Source organism: Antechinus flavipes, chromosome 2 (assembly GCF_016432865.1).
Source record: "Antechinus flavipes isolate AdamAnt ecotype Samford, QLD, Australia chromosome 2, AdamAnt_v2, whole genome shotgun sequence".
In the NCBI taxonomy this organism is placed as follows: Eukaryota; Metazoa; Chordata; class Mammalia; order Dasyuromorphia; family Dasyuridae; genus Antechinus; species Antechinus flavipes.
Window position 1 is genome coordinate 23,103,233 of NC_067399.1, and position 14,649 is coordinate 23,117,881.

At 53.0% G+C, this 14,649-nt stretch overlaps 1 protein-coding gene across 1 annotated transcript; it reads right to left on the reverse strand.

The window, feature by feature from the left end:
- Nucleotides 1–228: 228 nt before the first annotated feature.
- ANKRD53 (ankyrin repeat domain 53) lies at nucleotides 229–10,381 on the reverse strand. Its single transcript, XM_051974314.1, has 6 exons — nucleotides 9,549–10,381; nucleotides 7,966–8,101; nucleotides 7,486–7,685; nucleotides 6,474–6,638; nucleotides 4,811–4,931; nucleotides 229–1,608 (listed from the first exon to the last, which is right to left on the reverse strand). The coding sequence occupies exons 1-6, from the start codon at nucleotides 9,851–9,853 to the stop codon at nucleotides 262–264; spliced, it is 2,274 nt and encodes a 757-aa protein (XP_051830274.1). The 5' UTR covers nucleotides 9,854–10,381; the 3' UTR covers nucleotides 229–261.
- Between the last annotated feature and the right edge of the window lie 4,268 nt (nucleotides 10,382–14,649).

Here is a 14,649-nt window from a genome sequence, read left to right on the forward strand (position 1 = left end):
TTGTAGATGCAAGTTTCCCTCTCAACCCCAAGCGTTTCCCCTGGGTGCCTGGAGGTGGGCAGTGTTAAGTGGGGAGTGGGAGAGGAGGATCCGGGTCTTGAAGGTCTAGGTGAAGGTCTCCCATTCCTTGCTGGCCTCGACCCGTCTGGGCTTAGGGAGAGGCTGCCATTTTGCCCAAGTCCATCGCTCCCGATGCCGCCCATCCCTCTAAACTCAAGAGAGGCTCAGTTACTGGCAGAAGGGAAGGGCAATCAAATGATTTTATCGGACCGGGGGCTCTGAGAACAGAAGAGCCAAGCACTGCCGGAGAGCGATCGAGGTGGAGGTGGAGGAGGAGGAGGGAGCTGGGGAGCTGGGGGAGGCGGGAGGGAGGGGAGGGAAGCCCCGGTGCCTCTGCACCAAGGCGATGAAGGCAGCGTCGAAGGTTTGCCGGAGGCTCATGGCCACGAAGTCCGAGCAGAGGTAGTTTTCGATGACGTAGGGCCTGACGGGCAGGTCCTCGGCGGAGAAGTTCTTCGGGCCCCCGGGCCCCGCCAGGCGCTCACGCTCCGGCCACTGGCACAGCTCTCGCCACAGGACCTGGAAGGGCAGCCGGGGCACCGGGAAGATCCAGTCGCCTTCGATCGTCTCGATGAGCACCCCGCCCTCGCCGTCGGGGAAGAACTTGAGGAAACCCTGGAAGTTGTAATGGATCGGGGGTTCGGGATGCACCCCCAGGCGCACGCCCTGCGGGAAGGCGATCTGGGTGACGGGCCGCGACGCGAGGTTGGTGCTCGGGTTCCACTTGGCCCTCCAGGAGAGCTGCGGGGGTTCCTGGGGGATTTCCTCCAGGTACAGGTGGAGCAGGGACAGCCGGTCCCGCGGCAGGCGGGCGACCGAGGACCACTTGGGCCTAGGCTGCTCAGCCTCCGGCGGAACCTCGCAGAGGCTCCGCAAGAACGCGTAAGACGCGGGGCGCTGCTGGGAACTGGCCGAGCAGACGGTGGGGGCGACCCGGGAGCGGCTGGACAACTCGCCGATGGACTGGAGCTGACTGGACTCTCGGGAGCGGCCCACCGCGGAGCTGGGAGCGGAGCCGGACGAGAAGGGGGCCGCGGACGCGGGGATGGAGGAGGGCCGGGGACTGCGCAGGGTCTGGGGGCTGGACGAGGGCCGGGAGCGGGAGGTGGCGGGCTGGCTCGAGACTGGGGTGTTTTCAGAGGGACGGGCGGTTGAGGAGGAGCCCGCGGGCCGGGTAGGCTTGACTCTCTTCATGGGGCGGAAGCTTCTGCGGACTCGGGGAGTCACAGCGAAGCCCCTCCTGCTGGGCGGCTGAGGCCTCCGCGGGGGCTGAGGCTTCGGGGTCTGGGCGGCCTTCTTAGCGTGCGGGGCCTCCTTCGGAACCGCGGGAGGCTCCTTCCTAATCCGCCCGAGTTCCTTCCTAAGCCGGGGAGGCTCCATCTCGACCCATGAGAGCACCTTCCTACCCCGGGGAGGCGCCTCCTTAACCTCGACCCAGTCCTTCCTGACCTGGGCGGGCTCCGGGGTTTTAATCTCGGGCAGTTTGGCTAGAGGCTTAGTTTGGAGCCATTGGACGAAGGCGATTTCGTTCCGGGCTTCCTTCTCTTTCTGAAAAGACAAGAGGGACCGCCTGATTGGTCGGGCAAGAGGTTACCCTTTCCCCTTTCTCCTTTCCCCTTTCCCCCCTCCCCCCATCGTCCAGTCATATTCAGCAGCCCCCCATTGCCGGGCCTTTGAGTTTCCTCCCCTCAGCCAGACAATCGCAATGAGGAAAGGACTCCTCCAGGCCATGTGCCCCTCCAAAGGAACCCCCTCTACAACTCCCGGGCAGGGGGTTGACCATTGTCTCCCTGAAGATCTGCAAGGAGGGGCCGTGAGCTCTAGAGCAGCCCATTCCTTCTCGGCACTGACATTGTCCTGATGTTCATCCTAAATCTGCTCCTCTGTGTCTTCAAGCTCCAGTGTTCCGGGCTCTGCCACGTAGGGCCAAGCCAATCTAACCATGAAGGTGGCTATGGGGTCCAGCCCCCACCCCGTCCCCAGGCCAGACACCTCCATTTCTTCCAGCTGCTCCTTATATCCCATGTTCTCCAAGGTCGGCACCATTCTAGCCAGTTCATCCACATCCTTAACCTAAGGGTAAGCTAAATGACCAGAATATTCCAGGTGAGGCTTGAGAATGCAGCCCACAACTCGCCATCCTTTCTACGGGAATGAGACACATCAAGTACGAGATACTTGACCAAAAGCTTGTCTACAATCGAGGTCAACTTTATCTACAACATTTCCCTGATAAACCACTTTAGGAGACCTGTCAAAAAAGGAAATGAGGTTAGTATAACACAGTCTGTCCAGGATGAAGCCCCGCTAGCTCTCGGTATCACCGCTGCCCTTTCTAGAAGGTGCCAACCGCTTCTTTGAGGATCTCTTGTAGAATTTTCCCAGAAATCCAAAAGCGAGCTCACTGGTCTCTCTAGAGTGCGCACACACTGTTCCTTCCCTTCCCTTCCCTTTTGGGAAAATCGAGCTATCTGCCTTCTCCAACTTTGTGGCACCTTTCCCATTTCCCACGATCTGTCATCAAATGTTCCTGACGGGAGATGGGAGATGGGGCTCAGCGATCACATCTGTCAGGATGTGGTTCAGCTGGATCACGTGACCTGAATTCATCAAAGGAAAAACTAGGAGCTCTCCAATTCTTTCCCTTTTTGTCTCTGACATCACGTTAACCCCTGAACTTTCCAGTGCAAAGGGTTTTCTTTTGGGGAGAGGAAACAGAAGCTAAATAAGAATCGAGGAGCTCTGACTTCTTTGTCAGTTATTGACCCATCCACCCCAAGCAAAACTGCACCCCTTTTTTGACCTCATTTTGCTTTAAAACCCCTGACCCATTTATCATCCTAAGGTTCCCTGACACCTTCCAGCTGGAGCTTTAACACTCCTGACTATTTTGACAGGATTATGCAGTTGGGGGACAGCAAAGACCCCTTCTATCCAAGGCCCTGAATTCACAATGCAACATTTCTGCACTCTCCCCCTCCACATACACACATTGTGACCTACCCTTCCAATGAACTTATCATGGAATAATATTGTCCATTACATTAAAATCTTCATCTTTCTCCCTCACTGCCCTGTAAACACCAAGAGGGAAGGGGAAAAACCAAAAAATTGAACACATGCTCAATGAGAAATCGAATACACATCCAATTGCTTGTTGCAATGGACACACGGTCAAGTGAACGGGCCTCTTAGGCGCACAGGCCATCCTCTGAGACTCGAAATTATAGAGGAATTGCTGCTTTATAAAGAGAGGAGTTCTTCTATCAATAAAGTCACAGCTCTGGACACCATACCACTATCACTAAAACGAACAACGAGCCAGGCGTAGTACAATAGCCACAAATTGCTGCCCTAATATTCTACAGGATGGCCACTTCCGGGCCGGGCTCAATAAACAAGAATCCCACGGTTCCATCCCAAGCCCGGCCTCTGAGTGCAAAGGATGGAAGGATGGCACAGGGGCAAGGCAGCCTTGCCATGAGGGGGAGAAAGCTTCCTCTGAGGAGATCAGGAGAGACTGTGCAAACTATTTCTGAAGAAGAAATAAAGAATGGTAATGAGAGTGGTAGTGGAAGGAGTCTGAAGTTTAGAGGCAGAGGATTAAAGTCCTTATTCTGGCTTTTTCTTTTTGTTACCTATGTGACTTCAGGCAAGTCATTGGTTTCTCTGGTTTTTGGGGAGCCTCATGGTGCTTAGAGCATTCTATTTGGAGTCAGGAAGACCTAAGTTCAAATCTGACCTCAGATACTTAAGAGCTCTGCGACCTTGGACAAGTCACTTAACCCTGTTTGCCTCAGTTTCCTCATCTGTCAGATGGGCTGCAGGAGGAGATTGCAAACCACTCCCCTATCTTTGCCAAGAAAACTCCAACTTGGATGAGGTGAATATGACTGAACCAAAAACTAATCTCACCTCTACTCCCAGAGCCATCCAATCCATTTTAACCCCATCTTTCTTCCAGGCACATCAAGGGCTTCAAAATTATTGCTTATTGTGTATATAGAATCAGCTGTAGAAACCCCTTTAACAGGTGAGGAAACTGTCATCTAGAGAGGGTAAGCGATGTATCCAAGGTGATACAGGTAAGCATCGGAGGCGGGCGACTTAGGACTGTTCCTTCAGGACAGGGACTATTTTATACTTGCCTCTGTCCTAGGTACCTAGCGCAGTGCCTGGTACAGTCAATCGATACCTGTTAAATGCGGGTAGGAACGAACTGAGGGATGGATCGCCCTCAGAAGAGATGCTCATTCTTGCCATGAGGTCCCCTTTACCACATGACTGTGGGCCTCCAGCTTCTCGAAGACTTCCAGAATGGGGAGCTTACCTGGCTCGGCTTCAGGTCATCAAGCTTAGCCGCTCTGGCGCTAGGGAATAGGTCCTATTCACACAACTATTACTCTGAATTGGTTTAAAATAAACTAAGTCAATATCTAGCACGAGAGACAAGAGAAGGAAGGAATGGAGGGAATCAAGGAACGGGAGTGGGCAACAGACCCTGAGGAGGGCAGGCTTCCCAAGGCAGCAACTCCGTCAAGGGCCCCCAAATGCCAAGGGCTGAAAGTTGGGTTTCCATGACCAAGGGAGCATAGAAACTCAAAGCCCCAGATCTGAAGACAAAGGAATTCAGGGAGGCTTAAGACCGGCGGGGGTTCTTCTGAGGGCTCCCCCCCAAACGCCTCCCAGGAGAAGCTGAGCACCCCTGTATTGGATGGTCCTTTCCTGCCATCTTCCTGCCTCTTGCTACCTTCTTTTTAAAGAGGTATTTTTCCTGCATCGTCCGCAATTTCTCTTTAAGCTGCTTCAGGCGATACATCTCTTCAGCCAGTTCTTTCTTGTCTTGTTTCCACATGGCGTCCTTCAGGAACCTGGGTTCAGGGTGGGCAGAGGTTCAGTGCTATATGTACCTCTCTCTGGGTCTCAGCCTTAAAATCAATTCCCTCCTGCTCTCCAAGCTCACCCATCCCAAACCACAGCTACCCCATCCATTCATATTTTATTTCACTTTTTTAGTCTTTCCCAGATCATCTTAGAGTAGTAGGCTCTTAATAGGGTGGATGTGAGTAGGAATAGGGTGGATGGAAGTGTGAGGGTGGGAAGAGCTGAATGGGTTAGGGAATGGAATGGAGCAGCACAGTCTAGTCCAGAGGCAGAGGTGGTGACCTCAGAAGGCCCCTCCCAAAGCTAGATGTCACCAAGATTACCCAGAGGCCCCTGGGTGAAGTTGGTGGTCTCCAGGGGATGGGCTTCTCCTCTCCTTCCTGGACCCTTTTCAACCCTCTCCCCAGCTGTGCCATAGGGATATTACTGAAAGGAGCCCCCGAGGCCATGGAGTTGGGGTTAGATTTGTCCCTCCGAGGTGATGTTCAGTTATTTTCATCAGGTCTGACTCTTTGTGACCCATTTGGGGTTTTCTCGGCCAGGAGTGCTGGCCATCTCCTCCAGCTCATTTTATAGACGAGGAAACGGAGGCAAACAGGGTGAAATGGGGCACTCGATTCGTTCCTCCCTTTATGGGGACAGAAACCATTGAGTAGCTTGTCCCCCAAACACAGAAGTACAGCTTGAGCCGGTCTCAAACCCAAGCTGCTTTCCATTCCTACCCCGTTGCCAGGGATTGGGCCTGCCCACACCCAGCCTCCCGTTTTCCCAGCCTCATCTCAGGCTAAGCCTCCCTAACTGGCGCTCTGGAAGCCATCTTCCACTCTGAGCCGGGTTCCTGCCTCCAGGTTTTAGTCAGAGTCCTCCCCCTTGGAATCCCTCCCCACCTTTCCAGCAGAGTTCAGAGGAGGACTCCTGTCTGAAACCATCCTTGCTCCCTCCTCCTCTAGGCCATGTTTTTGTGGTTCTCATCTCCCCCCTTTTAGTTGCTGCCACCCACATCAAGAGCCTCCATGTATATGATCTTGCATTTTCTCAAAGCCAGAGCTGGACTAGACTAGAGCGGGCTCCCAATGTTTTCATTAACTGATGCTAGGGCAGGTGGGGTAGCAGGGGGGAGGACCCTGGCCTGGGCTCTGCCAGCTCCAGGATGCGGTTTCCTCATCTATAGAACGAGGGGGTTGGGCTCATTGACTTCCAAGGGCCCTTTGGAGCTCCCATTCTAGAATCCCATCCATATTTTCTCCCCGGTCTGTCCCTTAGAACCTGTTCATCAGCTATGGCAAGTACCTCCTCCGACCTGTTTGGATCGTGGGTTTTGGGCAATGCTAAAACCGCCCCAGTGGGCTGGAGCTTCAGAAACTGAGGTTGGGGAGCTGAGGTGCCCTTCACATTCCCCCCTCAGGGGGCTCCTGGAACCCTCGTCGGGGTGGGAGAGGGATCGTGAGAAGGAGGCCCAACGCCTCCCCCACCCATCCTGGTCTCTTCTCTAGCCCTTCCCCGCCCCTGGTTGGCCTTGGGGCTCTCACCGGGCACAGTCTCGGTGGTTCCATAACTTGCATAAATCCAGGCCTTTCCGCTTACTGTTGTCCATGAGATGTACGTTGGCCCCAGCTTCCACCAGGACTTTTATGCCGTCCAGCATGCCCTCCCCAGATGCCAGGTGCAGGGGGGCTGTGCCATTGTGATTTTGGCTAGAAGAAGCATGCCAGGGGTGGGGTGGTGAAGGCGGGGGGACGAGGAGGGCAAGAACATGAGAGTGGGCGTGTGAACCGGGCGAGTCACCTCGCCAACACTGGCCTCGACTCCCTCTTCTGTCGAATGGGCAGAATCTAACCACTGCCTTGCCTGCCTCTCCCCAGGCTATCTGAGGTTAACGTGGGGCCACAGGCAGCGGGTGCTGTGAGGGTCAGGAAGAGGATGACATCCTCACCAGCTGGCCCGGGAGGGCTGACCCTGGGCTTTCCTCCTCCACTCCAACCTCTACACACTTTCCTTCAGTCATTTAAAGACGATTCAGAGAAGGGCTCCCCCGTGGGTCCAGGACACTCCAAAAACCCTCCTCCTTTAGTCCAAATAGACTGTTACAGACGGAGAAACCAAGACCGCTTGGGGGAAGGGGAGACTGCCAAGATCACCCCAGAAAACTGATGGCAGGAGCACCCAATCTCTCCTGTCTCTAGCCCTAGGGGATAACAGAATGAGCACTTACTAGTGTGACTCAGTTTCCTCATCTGCAAGATGGGGATAAGAATACTTACAGGACTCCCTTCATTGGGTGGATGTGAGGAAAGTCCTTTTGCAAAGCTATAGAAATGGGAATTAGGGTGAATGGATTTTGGGGGGAAGATTAGACTTGGGATTTCATCAGCATGAGGGAGTCCCCAGTGTGGAAACACTTTTCCCGGGGCAGACCGGCAACTCTCCTGTGGGTCCAGGATGGGATGCTGAGCTGACTCGAAGGATGGCTCTGTAATACTTAGCCAGGCTGCCTCTGAGGGTGCTGGAGGGGGGGGCAGTGCCCGGGGAGTTGGCACTCACGCATTCACCGAAGCTCCCGCCTTCAAAAGGTACCGAATACACTCAAGGGACTCGGCTGGAACGCCCTTATTAATGGCCAGGTGAAGGGGAGTCCAGCCTTTGGCCGTGGTTATATCCACGGGGTACTTGTACTGCTCCACCAGCGCCATCATGCAGTTCAGCTTGCAGTGCTCGGCTGCCAAGTGAAGGGCCGTGAAGCCCTGGCGGGGGAAGGGCGCGGGTAAGCTGCCCCTCCCCCTCCCTCCCCTCCAGCCCGGGCACGCTTCGGGCCCTGCTCCCCCAGACTCATCCGCCGGGACCGACTCGATGGGAGACAGGAGCCCCAGGCTGGCTGGCCCTGACGGCAGTCACCTCCCCGTCTAAGCAGTGGGCTCGTGGGCCCGTCTCTAGTTCACGGGACGCAGCCGGGGGCCCCGATGGACGGGGGGGGGAGGGGGGGCGTCTCCTCCCGCCCCTGCCCCGGCTGCCCGTGGGGCGCACCCTGCGGTCCGTGCGGATGTCCCTCTGGTACTTCAGGCACTGATGCAGCCACTCCAAGTTGCCCACGGAGGCTGCCAGCAGCTCCTGCTTCTCCAACAACTTCCCCTTGGCCGTGAAGCTCCGGCCAAAACGGGAGCTGGGGGCAGATGGGAAGGGGAGAGTGCATCAAGGCTGGGATTGGGGCGAGAGCTGGGGGGGAGTGAGGGGGGAAAAGGGGCCAGGAGGACTGGGGGGAGGGGTCAGGGAGGGCGGGATGGAGGCGGGGCCAGCAAGGAGGAAAGGGGGATGGAGATGGAAGGAGGAGCCCGGGAGGGGGCGGAGCCAGGATGATTAGACCAGGTGAGAAGGTAAGAAAAGGGGCGGGGCTGGGTGTGGGCGGAGCCATTCAGGAGGAAAAGGGGTAGAGATGGAAGGAGAAGCCTTAGGGAGAAGGCGGAGCTAGAATGAGAAGGCAAGGTGAGAGGTTGGGAGCTGAGGGGGGCAGAGCAGCATATGGGCGTGGTCATCTAAGAGAAAAAGCTGATGGGGCGAAAATAGGTAAAGACGAAGGTGGAACCATGGGAAGGCAGGGGCGGAACCTGGGGGAGAGGCCTACGGGAGACGGGGAAGGGGGCGTGGCTCAGAACCTAAAGAACTGGTGTTGGGGAGAACTTGTGGTGGGGAAGAGCCTCAGCCTGAATGAGCGTCTGTCTCCAGGACATCCCTCCCACCCCACCCCCGCCCAGCTCTGGTTCCTGGCCTGCAGAGTTAAGCCCCGGGGGTCGGGGTATGTGTTATCTTACGGGATCCTCTTCACAACTTGGGAGGTAGGCGCCAAGTATTATCCCCATTTTACAGGTGGGGAAATAGAGACTGAGACAGTCTCCCTCTTCCTCATTGGAGTACAGGCCACTTCCCCGCCTCCTCGACACGCCCCGCCCCTTTTCTTTGTTCCCGTCCTGTTTTTTTATCCCTGGCCACACCTCTCCTCCATCAACTCTTACTCCGCCCCCTTTCCTCCTCAGGTCCTCCCTGTTCTCTTGGTCCCGCCTCCTCCTCTCTCCTGGCCCCGCCTCCTTTTCCTCTCTGCTTTTTACTGACCTCTCCTTTAGTCTTCTCTCCGGTCCAAACCAATCCCATCTAACGGGCCTCTTATTAAGTTTAGTGTCCACACCTCCCAGCATGTGCCGGCCCCTCGCCAGCCTCTTCTCTCAGCCGTCTCCATCCCGGTCCTATCCTTCCGGCTCTATCTCTATCCCCTACCCCGGTCTCTGTTTATCTCTGTGTGTCACTCTGTGTCTCTGTCTTTCTCTCCTCCTGCCTCTATCCCTCTTTTCGGTCTCTTTCCTTATCCAGGTCTATCCTGCCCTTCCCCTTCCCCCAGCACGCTCTCCCCACCCCTCTCCTGGCCCCGCCTCTCTCGCTTCTCTGCCTCGGTTTCCTCTGCCTCCTTTTGCATTCACGAACCCTTTCCCCTCCTGGCTTCCAGAGTCCGTGGGGCTGGGGGAAGGCCCCCTGCCTAGCTCCCATCTTGTAGTTCCCCAGGGCGGGGAGGAGGGTCAGGAGCCCCCCTCTGCGGCCCCCCTGTTTGCCCCGGACTTTACCGTAGGTAAAGTTCTTGTCTGAGGCGCCACGGGTCGTCCCAGTCTATGGAGCGCCACCTCGGCGTGGAAGTTTGGAAGACTTTCCTTCCCCAAGGATCAGCTGATTGGATCTGGATCGCCAACGGGGGCTCCTGAACCACCCGAGCCCACTCTGGCCCTTGGCCCTTGCAGAGCGGGCACGCCGACGTCCAGACGGAGCAAGGGTGGTACGTCAAGTGGGTGGACGTTTTCGCGGTCCACTGGGAGGCCCAGAGGGAGGGCGCCAACCAGCGCCAGCTGGAGCTGCGCGTGGTTTCCGAGCTCATCTTTTCCAAGGGCCGAGTCAGGAAAGGGTCGGACCTGTTTCTTCCGTTGTCTGTCCCTCTCCAGGGATCCGCCCGGCAAAAGGAGGGTCGGCCTTGGCAGTCCTGTTCCTTTCACGCATCGCGGCCCGCGCGGCCGGGTCGGGTGACGGGCCGGCTCAGAGGGCCGAGGCAACGGCAGGGAGTTAATAACGAGCCTCCCTCTTCTCTCCCTGCTTCTCTGAGCGCGAGCTGGAGAGCCTGGAACCCTCAGAGCGCTTGGGCAGCGCCTCGCTCCTCCCCCCTCGAACGGGAGAAGGAGGGCACCGGGAGGAGCCGCACCCAGGAGCATCTCTGGGTGCTTTATGGGAAATGGGCATGGGGGAAGGAAACGATTTGGCGCTCCGCCAGCATCCCCTTCAGGTCAGTGTTCGGCACTGGATAGACCCAGGCAGAACTCCACACCCTGCCTTCGTGCCCGGTCTGGTGGAGTGGCCGCGAGCAAATAAGGGTACGGGAAACGAGAGGTCATCTCCCAGGTCAGCCCGGGAGCGAGGAAAGTATAGACACCGTCTCACGGTGGGCGTGCAGGTGGCGGGGACACCCCACAGACTTAAGAATCAAAAGCTCTCGGCTTGGCTTGCAGGGAGTCCTCGTCCCTCTGGGGACTTCCTTTAAAAAAAGGGTTTTATTTTATTTATTTAATTTTAATACACGTTGCTTTATGAATCATGTTGGGAGAGAAAAAAATCAGAGTAAAAGAAAAAAAAAACCAGAAACAAGAAGTGAACGTAGCTTGTGTTGATTTACATTCAATCTCCATAGTTCTTTTTCTGGATGCAGGTGGTATTTTCTGGCCCAAATCTATTGGGATTGCTTGGGATCACTGAGCCGCTGAGAACCAAACCTTTCAGAGTTGATGGTCTGACATTTTGGCTGTTATTGCGTACAGTGTATTCCTGGTTCTGCTCGTTTTCCTTGGATTCCTTTGCGCTTCTGTGTAAAATGAGGTGTTTGGACCTTTCCCCCAAGACCCTTCGCATCCGTTCCAGTTCGTTCCTGGCAGGTCCCCTCCCCCTCCTGTCTTGGTGTGACCCATTTTGAGCCTTGGGCTGGGTAGGTAAGAGATCTGGAATTTCCGAAGGGTCCCTTCCCCCCACTAGAGCTCAATAGGTTGAGAGTTTTTCCACAATATTTTCGTAGATTATGAGTAATTTGTTTAGTGACACTTTTTAAAAAGATAGTTCTTAACTCAGTATTACATCTGGACAATTACGGTCAATTAGCTGAGTTTATTAATAATGGTTCAGTTCAAGTAGAGTTTCTTTTTTGACTTCTCAAGAAAATATCTCATTGATATTTGTAGTATAGGGATTTGCCATCCATTACTTGATGAAAGAAGCTAATAATCATTGTAGTAGAATAATAATTGGATATATTAATTAAGATATTATTTGGAAAAACACTTATTCTGAGGAATATACTCAGTTTCTGTTTGAACTGAAAAAATAAAATTATGTCTAGATCTAATGACAAGTTATGTCACCACTTCAATATTGAACTCTTTCTAGGGTAGCTTTCCCCTCCCCTCCAATCCAAATTCCCTCTTACTTTCACTGTATTGGGCAAGTGGCAAATTTCCCGAATGAAAATTGGCTCTACTTTGCCTCCCTAAATTCCTCCTACTCCCCTACATCAGAAGGGTGTAAAGATGTTTCCCCCAAACCTTTTCTGGTTCAGTTTGGGAAGTCTTGACGTGGATTTTCATCAGCCTTGTCTATCCAGCAGAGGGCAGTCACTCCACATGTCCTTTCCAGCAAGCTGACATTGTCAAAAGGCTCAAAATTAGCCTCTTGGAATGTCGGGAGTGAGAAGTGTCTTAAAACATGGAGTGCTGGCAAGGGCTGGGAGAGCTCTCTGGACATATCTTTTTTTTTTTTTTTTAAATTATAGCTTTTTATTTATGAGATACATGCATGGGTAATTTTTTAGCATTGACAATTGCAAAACCTTCTGTTCCTACTTTTCCCCTCCTTCCCCCCACCCCTCCCCCAGATGGCAGGTTGACTAATACATGTTAAATATGTTAAAGTAGAAGTTAAATCCAATATATGTATATGTGTTCTCTGGACATATCTAAGCACATTGTGAAGCTGAGGAGTGGTCACCCAGCTCTTGCTCAGACTCCCATTGAGGGTGAACCTGATGAGGTCCTGAAAGGTGGTTGTGGTTGGCAGAGAGAACTTGGGGCATTGATAAAATTATTCCCTAGAGTAGGTAGAAAGAAGGTTCTGAGAGATCCCACTGTCTGCGGAGGTAATCCAGTCAGAAATCCACATCATGTCAAGTCCCCATGCCATCCACGCTGAACCTCTATGAGTCAATCTTCTGGGATACTGTTGTAATATGGTGTCTTTCCCCTCTCCAAACCTCTCTGGATACTAGTTAGCTCATCAAAGTCCTTCCTAGCTCAGCCTTGAACACAATATTGCAAAGGTGCTCTGAGGGTGAAGGAGGGGAGGGCTGTCCCATAGTCCTTCACACTACAACAAGATCGCTTTAGTCCTTTTCCGTCCCATCCCGTTGTTGGCTCACGGTGAGCTTGCAATCCACTACAACCCTTTCTCCATCCTTCCCTTCTTCCACCTCACACTGATGATGTTGATGCTCTGAACCTAAGGTGGAGAATTTAAGCATATTAAATGTCATAAGATCCTAGTTCTGGAACTGTAAGGGACCTCAGAGGCCATTCTCTCTAGTGTCCTTATTTTACAGACAAAGAGACTGAGGCTCAAAGAGACAGAGACAGACAGAGATAGAGACAGAGAGAGAGACAGAGACACACAGAAAGACAGAAAGACAGAGAGAGATAGAGAGACAGAGACAGGGAGATGGAGACAGAGAGAGACAGAGAGACAGACACAGACACAGACACAAAGAGAGACAGAGACAGACACAGACACAGAGAGACAGAGAGACAGTGGCAGAAACAGAGAGAATGTCAAATCTCTTAGCTCTAGGGCTCTTGGCTATGGAGGAATTGATATTCCCCCTCTTCCAAGCATGAGGGGGCTTGCCTTCCCTCTGGACCCTGGGTCTTCAACATCCTCAGAGAGCCCAAGATGGAGACACCCTGAGTGTACCTTGTGGATGAGCATAGTCTCCTTTAATTGACGATTTGTTAAAAACTGGCCACATTGGGATGGTCTCTTTCTTTCCCATTGCATCAGAGGTTGAAGGTCACACACAAGCTGGTGGATGAACTGGTAAAGTTACTTTCCCCTTTTCTCTTTTTTTCCTGGCTCCGATATGTGCTTTTGGTGGTGGTGGTGGTGGTGGGGCAGGGGGGCGGGAGTGAGATGTTTGTTTCTGTTTTGTTCCTTCTGTTTCCAGTTTATTGCCCAGTGATGGCCACTGACAGGACAGGGCATTTGAGCCGTGGTGACTTTGGGGACAATTCGAAGCCAGGTTCTTCAGTCCTGCTCAGGAATGGAGGGGAGGCCACCAGACTGGGAGCCAGGAAACCTTGCCTCAGCTGCTCATTTTGCTGAATCTTCTTTTCTGAACTTCAGTTGCTTCATATTGGTATCAGTCTCCAAGGGCCTTCTAAACTCTGACAATATGTTCTAAGTTCCCTTCTAGCTCCAACATTCTATGTCCTAAGATCTGTCCCTGCTCTGCCAGTCTATACGCCGAGGTCCCTCTGCTCTCAGACGGTCTATGATGCAAGGCAGTGGTGTGCTGATAAAAATTTAACAATCAGTTCTCTGGAAAAAATAGTATTCATGGCACTTTTTTTTTTAATAATAGCTTTTTATGTTTAAAATCCATGTAAAGGTAGTTTTCAACATTCACCGTTGCAAAACCTTGTGGTCCAGATTTTTCTCCATCTCCATCTTCCTCGTCCCCTAGACAGTAAGCAATCCAAAACGGGTTAAACATGTTCAATTCTTCTCTACGTATTTCCATAATTATCACGCGGGACAAGAAACATCAGCTCAACAAGGGAAAGAATCAGAAAAAAAAAAAGCAAGCATCTTAGCCAATCTGACATAACCTGTCTTCTTTCCGTTCCCCTCCCTTCCCTGTCTGTCTCAGCCCACTTTGTGCCCCCCCTCCACCATATCTCTATTCTGGTCTCTTTTCCTCCCTTATCTGCTTCCTAGGCTCCCTTCTTCATCTTATTTCCTTGGGACACAGCCAGAGTCGAAGGGATTAGAGGCAAGGATTTGTTCAGAGAGACCTCCAGATTTTGAAGATGGTTCTCATGCTTCCTTGAGTGAAGGAGTCACAGGAACATTGTTCTAGAGCAAGAAGGAGCTCAGAGATTATCTAATCTAGCTCTCTCAATTTACAGATCAGGAAACTGAGGCAGAGAAGTGGCTAGGTTTGAATACAGAGCCCAGAAGGAACGTGCTCAGCACGGCATGGAATTGCTTGTGATTGGCTGGGATAAGAGCCCTGGCTTATTTCTGGGCACAAAGAGGCCTTTATTCAAGTCACTGGTAAAACTGTCACTCAGCACGGGGCCAAGGACGAAAGCTGGGGCTCTCCACTGGAAAGCTCCTTTACTTTTTGTGTGTGGCCATCCATTCATCCAGTTCTGAATCTGCCTAATTGTATGAAGCTCACCTGGCTCCAGCTTTTCCAGCCCCACACTTAGTCGTGGAAAGGGCTTTGGGGTGTCTAAATGAAACTTGGAAAGGATTTGAGAACACAAAGGGTAAGAACTGGAAGCGTCTCTAAATCTAGGATTCAGGTCCCAAAGGGCCTTCAGAGAACTTGCGAGGATCTCTCAGAGACCATCTAATCTAGCTTTC

Bases quoted from the DNA above. Each gene is read 5' to 3' on its own strand.
- ANKRD53 (XM_051974314.1), bottom strand. From the start codon at position 9,853: ATGAGCTCGGAAACCACGCGCAGCTCCAGCTGGCGCTGGTTGGCGCCC. The intron at 8,102-9,548 runs GTAAAGTCCGGG...ATCTGCCCCCAG, and splicing joins AGACAAGAACTTTACCTACG to CTCCCGTTTTGGCCGGAGCT. The intron at 4,932-6,473 runs GTGAGAGCCCCA...CCCTGAACCCAG, and splicing joins AACCACCGAGACTGTGCCCG to GTTCCTGAAGGACGCCATGT.